The sequence below is a fragment of the Mirounga angustirostris genome, unplaced genomic scaffold (assembly GCF_029215605.1).
Source record: "Mirounga angustirostris isolate CCGP_5_RB_7025 unplaced genomic scaffold, mMirAng1.0.hap1 SCAF_10, whole genome shotgun sequence".
Classification (NCBI taxonomy): domain Eukaryota; kingdom Metazoa; phylum Chordata; class Mammalia; order Carnivora; family Phocidae; genus Mirounga; species Mirounga angustirostris.
In genome coordinates this window covers 39,169,098-39,178,906 of record NW_026991718.1, presented here as the reverse complement: position 1 = coordinate 39,178,906, position 9,809 = coordinate 39,169,098, and the positions used below count along the sequence as shown (strand labels likewise).

General features: G+C 59.0%; 2 protein-coding genes across 3 annotated transcripts in view; one reads left to right on the top strand and one right to left on the bottom strand.

Moving 5' to 3' along the window:
- Positions 1-436: 436 nt before the first annotated feature.
- The window catches only part of GNLY (granulysin), a 29,897-nt gene continuing 20,524 nt past the window's right edge, over positions 437-9,809 (top strand). The window contains exons 1-3 of one of the 2 annotated variants that reach the window (XM_064572247.1): positions 437-993; positions 3,854-3,960; positions 4,845-4,988. The gene's annotated coding sequence lies outside the window, so the exon portion shown is untranslated. The remainder of the gene's footprint in view (positions 994-3,853; positions 3,961-4,844; positions 4,989-9,809) is intronic. The other variant, XM_064572248.1, reaches the window with a different exon arrangement.
- SFTPB (surfactant protein B) lies at positions 2,336-8,182 on the bottom strand. The gene is made up of 10 exons (XM_064573521.1): positions 8,119-8,182; positions 7,649-7,776; positions 7,319-7,390; positions 6,838-6,963; positions 6,060-6,212; positions 5,727-5,816; positions 4,157-4,334; positions 3,839-3,990; positions 2,890-2,970; positions 2,336-2,398 (listed from the first exon to the last, which is right to left on the bottom strand). The coding sequence occupies exons 1-10, from the start codon at positions 8,180-8,182 to the stop codon at positions 2,336-2,338; spliced, it is 1,107 nt and encodes a 368-aa protein (XP_064429591.1).

Genomic DNA, 9,809 nt, shown 5'->3' with positions numbered 1-9,809 from the left:
TTCTTTTATAAATAAAGGGACACTTCCAGGCACTTAGGTCTTTAAAGATAAAGGTTTATTTAATTTTGTTGTTGTACATTTTGATTTTTTGGGTACCCTAACAACCTCATCTCATCCCCATGAGTGGGCTCTTTGGGAGAGGGGAGGGGGCGGGGCGGGAAGCAGTTACGGGGCAGGGGCAGCCCCGTGGACGCCTACTTCTCCCTCAAGGAGGAGAGTGATGTTGCTGCCCAGTCCAGCCGCATGAGGCTGCAGCTTTGGGGGCATTTTCAATGACTGTCTTTTTCCTTTTAGTATGAAGCAGTAGGCTTTATTGGTATTGTTACAGGCATTGGATTACATAGGAACTGATTTTTAGCACGTGCCCCAACTGAGCTTTGAGGAGATAAATCATAGCAGAAATGGAATCACACTGGAATTTTAACCAAAACTTGGAGGAAGCTTGCCTTACAAAAAGATAAAAAGAAAACCCCTTTTTACATCTTAAAGTGATAGCTCTTAAGCCGGAGAACATCTCAAATATGAAAGTTTGTCCAATCACCTTCCCACCTTGCTTGAGCCCTGCCGCGTCCATTCTTGACAAGTCAGGGATTTCCTGATTTTTTTTTTAAAGTTCAACTTCATATATCTATCTTTTATGGTACTTGATGTTCCCATTTTTTTTTTTTTATTCTTCTGAATTTGAGTTTTGTGAAAGTATTGGCAAAACCACTGTAAAAGCCAATATCTTATGCACATGGAGATGAAAGTGAGGCAGGCTGTCCTCTTGGAGCCAGGGAAGGAGTGTGTGGCTGACGAGTTCCCCAGGACCCAGCCCGGGGGTGTTGTGGGAGCTGGGCTGGCTCCAGTGGGGTGTGTGAAGTCTGGCCGGAAGTCCCCGGGCCGGAAGCAGCCTCTTACAGATCTCCTCCAGCAGATGCTGCCCTGGCTGCTCCTCACACCCGCAGAGGAAGAAAGTGGCTCTGCTTTGGGCTGTGGTTAGAGACAGGAGAGGTAAGACTGACAGCAGGACTGAGGTCACAAGCTGCGGGCTCATGGTCCATCAGCTTAAAGGAGATGGGGAAGGTGACTGTGGGAGTGAAGGCTTCCCAGTGTGGGCAGAGGGCAGGGAGCCTGAGGAGGAGAAACCACCTCTTTCGATCCCCCTTTGCTGCTGAGGAGAATGAGAGCCAGAGAGGGGGCAATGTATCTTGGCTGGAGAACCCAGGGGCAGTTGACGGCAGAGTCAGGACCAGAGCCCAGGTCCCCTGGGCCAATCCATTGCTTTTCCTGTTCCAACAGGGATGGAAGGCGTGGCTCTTTTTGGTGCCGGAAGCCTTAGGAGCTGGGGAAAGGAGGCTGCCCTGGTCTCCTGGGTAGCTTCCCGGCCCCTAGGTTCCCCCAGCTGTCATCAGGGTGGAGGGAAAACATGAATTTGGTCCCTGTGGGATAGGTCTGAGTTGGGGGACACTTCCTCCTCACTGCCTCCCACAGGGGCTTATAATTCTAGAGAGATTCGGAAGCAGGCCTGGGCTGCCCCACTCAGATGCAAGAGTCGGACCCTGGGGCCTGAGTGCCAGGAGGGCATGGGGTTCATCGTTTTCTTCACAGCTGTAGACCTTGCCCCTAAAGCGCACTCTGGCTATAGGCACCCAGTACATTTTTTTAAAAAATGAGTGAACACACCTAACACATGGGGTGTTAGGGTCTGGCTCCGGGCAGAATGGTGAAGTGGGCCAAGTTTGCTCTCAGGGACACTTCTAGCCCACAGTTGCTATGTCTGTCCCTCTCAGGGTCATTTCCCTGGCCTGAGGGCCCTGGTCATAGGGGCTGCATCTGACTTACCCCTCCATCCTAAGGTGCTACCTCTGACTTAGACAATGACAGCCAGGAAGAGAGAAATGTGTCTCAGGAAGGAGGAGTCAGATGATGGTAGAGTTCCTGGCTTCTAAGGGGACAACATCTTTATGCAGCACAGCATGATTTCCCCTGAACTTCAGGAAAGGTTGGCCTTGGTACGTCAAATACTGAAGATCAGTGAGTGCAGAGGGTGAGCTGCAGCTCCCCCTGAGGCCTGGGACAAGGTGAGGGAGGTGGGAGCTGGGCCTAGCCCCAGGGGTGGCGGGATTCTGAGGAGAGGGAGTGAGAGAGGCCATTCTTGAGATGATGCTGTGAGGGGCCCTCAGGAGCCTTGAGTTGTGGCCTATGAAGGGGAGGATGGGGCAACCAGCAGCAGTGACTACCTCTTCCTGCTTGGGGAACACAGGGCCCCTGTCCCAATGGGTACACGACCCATCTACCTCTTCTTCCCCTCAACTGGGAGCCCAGACTCACCTGGCATGGCTCTGAGTTCTCGTCAGAACTGAGGAATGTGCATACACTGGAGAGGACTGAACGTGGTCTTACACGCGCCCAGGGCCTGCCATAGGGACAGAGTTAGGGCCAGAGGCCTTGGATCCTGTTCCCCCTTCCCAGCTCTGAGGGGGATGGGAAGCTCCTACTGGAAGGGGCAGCTTTCACTTTGCCTGCCATCTGGTGGGTGTTCTTGGTGTGACCTTGTAGACTGCCTGAGCCACGGGCCTTCTAGGTTTGGAGCCTGAGGAGGTGGGATGCTTGCCCCAGAACACCCACTTGGCAGCTCCTGCCAAGCACACACTGCTCAGCGAACACCCACCATTCCCTAATGTGCATCAGACCACACTCCTTATAGCTGCCCCCTCCTTTCCTATGTCTCCTTGTCCATTCTTTTGTGGCTTTTCCTTGACCCATGTTAAAATAGCATCCTGGGCCTGTACTCCTGGGGTTGCCCTGGCCCCAGAGGAGCGGGGCCTTTGCCGATCATGGACCGGAGAGGGTGGGGGCTCTGGGAGCTGAGGAAAGTCCTGGCACCAGCCGGGAGGGTGAGAGTACCTGGCAGGTGGCGTGGGCATCCCGGCCCCCGGCCATGAGGGTGTGCAGCTGGGGTGTGTGCCTCTCCACAAACTGCTCGCACTGAGGAAGGAGAAAGAAACAGGTGTGTGTGTGGGGGGGGGGACTGGGCCCGTTGCAGGACTCTCCCCTTATCTGCATCACTCCAGCGCTCCTTCCTGACCCGGTGGAGCTCCAGCCATCGCCCCCAGTGAGCAGCTCCGGCTGTGAACAGGCTGGTGTGGGCTGAAATGGAGGGTTTCTGTTGGGAAAGCCAGGGACACTGGAGATGGAGGGGCTCGCAGCTCACGCGCGGGGCCTGCATCATAGCCACCACTTCCCATCCCCCCAAATTTCAGGTCTAGAAATCTTCAAGCTCCTCTGGGCTTGGCAACCTGATGTGGTGGGCAGTGGGGAGCCCTGCACATCCTGGAGCAGGGGAGTGCCATGCAGAACGCTGCCTCCCTGGCAGGTCATCAGTAGGCTTGCCTTAGGACTTGACTTTGTGAAGGGAATTCACTGTAGGGACTCTGAGTCCTGGGACTCTAGAGCCTTTAAGCCCAGCCCTCTCCGAGGGTGGGTGTGTCCCCGGTGAGTCACACTGAGAGAGGGATGGGGCGAGGACAGGACGGGGACCCTGCAGAGAAGGCCAGGCCCTCTCCTGCTCCCGTGGGCATGGCATGATAACTGGGCCTTAGTCTTCGTCCGTGAGGGAGGCCTGCAGGTCCTCTGGGGCCCATGCCCTTTGTCCAAAGGCAACCCCTGACCTTGGCAGGTTTTGCCCTGTGTTATTTTTTCCACGGTTTTTGGGCCCACGTCCTGCCTGTTTGAGCTCCTCGAGGGCAGGGGTCGGACCACTCTGTGTGTCTCTGACGGGGAAGCCTTTCCCGGGCTCCCCCCTCCACTGGGGGCAGGCCCAGGGCCCCAAGTCCCCCGCGTGCCCATCCCTCACCTTTTGCCTGTCCAGCCAGGAGCTGAGGCAGACCTGGGGTATTGCCTGCGGCATGGCCTGCTCGCTGCTGTTCCCGGCCTGCGTGGTCACGACCATGCAGACGTGGCACTCGGACTCTTGAGGTAACCATTCTGCGGGCAGGGACTCCAGAGCTGTGAGGATTGGGAGAGAGAACCGTCAAGCCTGCCCTGCAGAGGTGCTCAGTTCTAGTCCGGACTGGCGCAGTGCAGGGGGCACCGGGGGTGGGGGGGGGCGGGGCAGGGCCAGGGGAGGGGGCAGGGAAGAGGAGGGTGGGCACTGGGGAGGGATGGGGCTCACCGGGGCCAGCGCCGTTGGAGCACCGGAGGACCAGGCCGCACACCATCTGGGGCAGCACGCGGCCCAGCAGCGCGTCCAGCAGCAGGACGGTGTAACGCTCGGCCAGACACTGGCAGATGCCACCCACCACCAGGGGTACGACATGGCACACCTGGCCCACAGCCATGGCCAGCACACCCTGGGGCGGGGGCAGAGACAGGGCACGATGGGACCTGCCCCGGCAAGGTCTACGCCGTGCCCGGCACCTGCGGGCAACTCGTAGTTTGACCCTGCGCCTTTCTGGGAGGGGGAATGAGTATGCTCTTTACAGATAAGGATGCTGGGCATCCGAGAGTCCGAGGGGCCCCGCCAGAGTCACTAAGTGAGTGCAGGGGCCAGGCCGCCATCCCAGCTCGGTGTCCACAGGCTCTGGGGCTGTGGGAAGGAGCGTGGCCAGCCCAGATGGGTGGCCGTCCGCCGGGCCCACGGTGATCGGACCTGGGGCTTCCCCCTGCACACGCGGGGCTTGCTACATCTCCCTGCAGTGGCGGCAGCTTTCATCTGTGGCTCCTGGAACACCTGGGGGAAGCGAGGAGGTTCCCCAGCCCACCCCGATTCCAAACTCCACCTCCTAGCTGAAGGGCAAGGAGAGAGGCAGAGGTGACAAGCACTCTGGCTCATTCCCTCCTTTCTTCATTCATTCAACCAGCACGTGTCAAGAACCTGCACGGCGCCGGCTGGCCTTGGGTCTACCGCGGCTGGCGGCTGCCCCGTCCCCCATTGCTGGGAAGGTGGAGGTGGGCGCACGACACAGTGAATTGTATGTCTCTGGGGTGCGCTACCTTCCAAACGGGTACGTTTCACCAAATGCTTGTGCATGTCACCTGCTTGTGTCAGAACCTGCCACACTCGCCTAACCTCCCTACTTCGCTGACAGAGGAACGGTCGTTGCTCTGCCCAAGGCCAGCCCATCGACTCGTGCCCTGGACCCCCGCTCCCACCCCAAGTACATTACCCGCATTGTCCTCTCTCCCCACCTCACTGCTTCTCCCATCTGCTGGCCAGTCCCATAGGCACACAAACGTGCCAAGATGGCCTTTGTCGCTAAAAGCCGCACTCGTCCGGGCACCTGGGGGGCTCAGTCGGTTGAGTGTCCAACTCTTGATTTTGGCTCAGGTCTTGATTTCAGGGTGGTGAGATGGAAGTCCCGCGTTGGGCGCCCCGCTGAGCATGGAGCCTGCTTAAGATTCTCTCCCTCGCCCTCCCCCCACCCCCACAACCCCCCCTTCCCTTGTGTGCACTCTTTCTAAACAAACAAGCAAACTGGGATTCTTCGCCATCCAATGATGAGCTGCTGGTGGACAAGACCGAGGTCTTGTTCATTTTTATTCTTTGACGCCTGGCACAATGCCTGGCATGTAATAGCGGGGGCTTTACAATTGTTGAATGAACTCTAGGCCTGGCGCCCACGGGGCCTGAGCCTGAGCTCCGGGGTCCCGTGTGTGGCCCCTGACAGGGGTATGAGGAAGGGGAGGGGAGGGTGGAGCTGTGGAGGGCCCTGCTGAGCTCCTCATATTCCTGGATGTCTCACCTTGGGAATCATAACTTGGATCCGCTTGATCAGAGTCCTACAGAGCCAGCAGTAGGGGAGGGGGATGGGCAGCCGAGGCTCAGAGAGATCCTGGGGGAGAGAATCACCCCCAGGTGAGGCTGGGCTGGGCCCTGGGAGAAGGCGTCCTCCAGGCCCTACCTCCCCTGCCTTCTCTTCCCCTTTTCCCTGCCTTAGGCCCTGCTTAGAGCTTCTTGTCCCCTTGCTGGCTCTGCTCTCTCCAGGGCAAGTGCTTATGGGCCTTGGCTGTGGCGTCGTTGTCTGGAATCCCACCTATCTGTATGAGGGGCCAGCAGTGCAAGGGCCCTCTGTCACCTGGGTGTGAGGCCCAGCCCTCACCTGGAGGGTTCCTGGCAGCCCGGGGAGGATCAGCTTCTCCGGCAGCAGGTCTGACAGCCCCGACTCCTGCCCTGGCCCTGGACGCCCAGGTTTGCACAGGCCCAGGTGCTTGCAGATGACCTTCGGGTTCTAGGGCGCAATGCAGGGTGAGGGAGTGGTCAGGGTGTGGGAGGGGACCCACTCCTGCCCAGCCTGGCTCAAGGGCTTGCACTAAGACCTCTGGCTTTGGGCCTGGAATGAGGGGCAGCAGGCTGGACGGGGGCTGTGGCTTAGGGTTCTGTGGTGAGGGTGGGGGGAGCCAAAAGGCAGAGGTGGGGCTGTGTGGGGTCTTCGGGCAGGTGTCTGGGGATGTGTGTGAATGAGCACAAGCATGTGTGTTTGTGAGAATGGATAAGTGCAAGCATGGGTGTGAGAGTGTGTTTGTATGTGTGAGTATGTGATGGTGAGGGTTCTGCATGAGACTGAGTGTGTGGTATGAGTGTATGAGTGAGTGTATGTGAGTGTGAAGGGTGTGAGGGTGTGTAGTGGGGGTTTTGTAAACCCATTGTGTGGACCCACTCAGTACAGCTGAGCAGGTAGGACTGTGATCTGGGCCATGTGGCTGTGGGCCACTGTGTCTCCTGGACTGGTCACGGGTAGGGTGTGTGTGTATGTGTGTGGGGCTGGGGCGTAGTGTGCGTGGGTAACTCTGCATGTGGCTGGACATGGGGGCTGTCAGGGAGGCAGGCTGGAGGCAAGGTTGCCGGGCCCTCACGATCTGGCTCTGGAAGTAGTTGACGACCACTGGGAAGTAGGTGTCAAGCAGGTGATGGCACTGGGGCACGAGAAGCTTGAAGGGCAGAACATCACAGTCTTGCTCCAGGAACTTCTGCATCGTGTCCTGGGAGGCAGGGAGGAGACAGTCAGGCTGGTCTCTTTGAGGTCTGTGCCTGCCCGAGTCCCTGGAGGCAGGACCGCCACCAGGCAGGCTGGCCACCCTCTCCCAGGGCACCAGAGTTGAGAGAGTGCCAAGGGGTTAAGTAGTTGGCTACAGGGAGGATCCTCCCCCTTAGGAGATACCATCTCTGGCTCACTCCCAAGACCCTCTCCTGGCCAGGAGGTTCCTGGAGTCCCCAGGCAAACCCATGTCTCACTCTCGGCCTGGAGATGGCCTCTTTAGGGGGCTAACCTCTGTGCCCTGTTCTGTCCCCCATCTCTTGGCCCCCAAGCTTCATCCAGGATCTGGGCCTCATTACCTGGAAAATGGCCTCCTTGATTATCTTGGTGAGACTGCGGACGATGTCCTCACATTCCTGGCACAGGTCATCCTGGGGAGGGGGCCCCAAGGTGGGGCATTTGAGTGGGGGGGGGCCATGCTCCCAGCTCAGGTGTGTGAGGCTGACAGAGCGCTCCAAGGCGCAGGCGACTACCCCCCATCCCAACCCATCCATGTCATCTTATCCCATCCTATCCCAACCTATCCCATCCCCTAGCGGGGGCTTGAATCCCCTCAGGCCCATGCAGAGGCCACCCAGCACGCTCTATGCCAGACCTCCAGTCCCGGTGCATCCACGGGAGGTACTCACAGCTTTTGCGTGGCCCCAGACTTCCTGTAGGCAGTGCCCCAGGGCTCTGCACTGCAGTGCTTGCTCCAGGCTTTGGCACCAGAACTCGGGGCCCCAGGCACAAGCCAGGGACGAGGCGGTCCAGTCAGCTGCAGTTTGGGGCCAGAGCAACCTTGGGATTTAGGCCACACCTGGCACTCTGACTTCACCCAACCTCCAAACCTAATTTTACCAGGAGCGCTTGGCCCTTAAATGTGCTGGAGTCAGATGGAGCAGGGTCCCACCTGCTCTATGCACCCCACCCCCACCCCAGGGTGTGTAACCTTGGACAAGCGCGGGAGCCGCTCAGAGCCTCAGCTTCCTCAGCTCCTACGGACTAGGGGTAACGCCTGGCTCAGGGCCGGAGGCAGTGCGCCTGGAGGCGGACGGGAAGCCTCCTCCACACCTGGCCCCGGGAGAGAGGGAGCTGAGGAGAGGCTGGGGAGGCTCACCTGCGCCTGTGCCGCACAGCGTGGACAGCAACAGTAGCCACAGCAGCTGCTGGGACTTGGCCATGGCACCTCCACAGCCTGGATCCCCTGCTGGGCCGGGGGCCCTTATACCTGGCCGGGGGCGGGGGGTGCCGGGCTCTGTGGGGGCAGCAGGGACCTCAGTGTTTGCCTTTGTCCTGGAGAGCCCTCCAGGTGCTTTGATCCCTGCCTCTTCTGAGCAGTGACACTCTACCAGCTTCCCCCCCACCCCCCCACCCCATTTCCTGCCTGATGCCTGGTTCCTGCTCCCTCTCTCCTCCTGCCCTAAGTCCCATGGGCCTGGACTCCTAGGACCCTGCAAGCAGGGGGCTTTTGAGTGTCCACATCTGTCCCATCTCTCTGGGCTATGGGCGGGGGGGAAACAGAGGTAGGGCAGGGCAGCCAGAATGAGCCCTATTACTTCCCAGCCCCTCAGGCGTCCTTTATTCTTGAGCAATACTCTCAAGAGCTTCCTGCCTGGCTCTCTCTCATTCTCTCTCTTTTTTTTTTTTTTAAGATTTTTTATTTATTTTAGAGAGAGAGAGAGGGAGCAGGGGGAGGGGCAGAGGGGAAGGGAGAGTGAAACCCAAGCAGACTCTGCACTGAGCATGGAGCCCAATGCAGGGCTTGATCTCATGACCCTGAGACCTCACGACCTCAGCCAAAACCAAGAGTTGGTCACTTAACTGACTGCGCCACCCAGGCGCCCCTCTGCCTAGCTCTTGACCCAGGGCAAGCCCTGGAGGGGCAAACCTGGGACCCTCCAAGGCCACCTACCTCCCACCCTCTCCTAATCCTTCCCTAGAAAACTCCTCTGGTTCTGTGCACACAGGATTGTCATTCCTCAGAAGAGCATTTACATGAAACCAACAAACAAAACCGCCAAGTGCCCCAGGAGTGTGAGACAAGGATGTAGGGACAAGATTTCCAGAGTGGCTCCTGAGCAGCCCACTTGTCCCCTGGGGGCCCCTCCTGGGCCGGGGCGGGCCACCGCTGGAGGTCCAGGAGGAAGGAAGTGTCCTTGGCAGGGGTAGGCTCCAGGGTCAGGCCCCACTGGCAGGGCACGCCTGGGGACAAGCTCGCCACCTGCCCAGGGGAGGACACTTCTGTGAGTGCAAGGAGTAGAGCCTTAGCTCCTTGTCACCAGCTGGTGATGAGTGCATTGGTGACGGAGGCGCCCTCTGCTGCGGAGGCTCCTGGGCTCTGAGCTCCAGGAGGCGCCCCGATCCTCATGGCGTTGGGGGGCTGGAGTTAGTGCCACTGCACATGGGATGGTCAAGTGACACGCTGGAGGTCACCCAGCGATCCGTGCAGTTTGTTGGCTCAAGCCCTTGTGAGTAAGAGAATGTGCGACCACAGATCGGGAGCAGGGTGACCTGGCACGAGCCAGGAAGGTGGGACTGGAATGTGCTAGTGGGTCACTAAGTGGGGAACAGCCGAGCTGGACGCAGCCGGTTTGGGTGCAGTCAGGACTGACCAAGCAGCAGTGCAGGATTTGGGGACGGCTGTCTCCAGGGTGCGCTGGTCAGCGCAGTGTCACAGAGGTAACACGGAGCCCTCGAGGCCAGTGGCTTCCCAGGACACATGCTTGTTTCTCACTCCCATCCCAGGACAGAGCAGGTTGTCTTGGGTGAGGGGGAGGATCTGGTTCACAAGGTCGTTCAGGGGCCCGG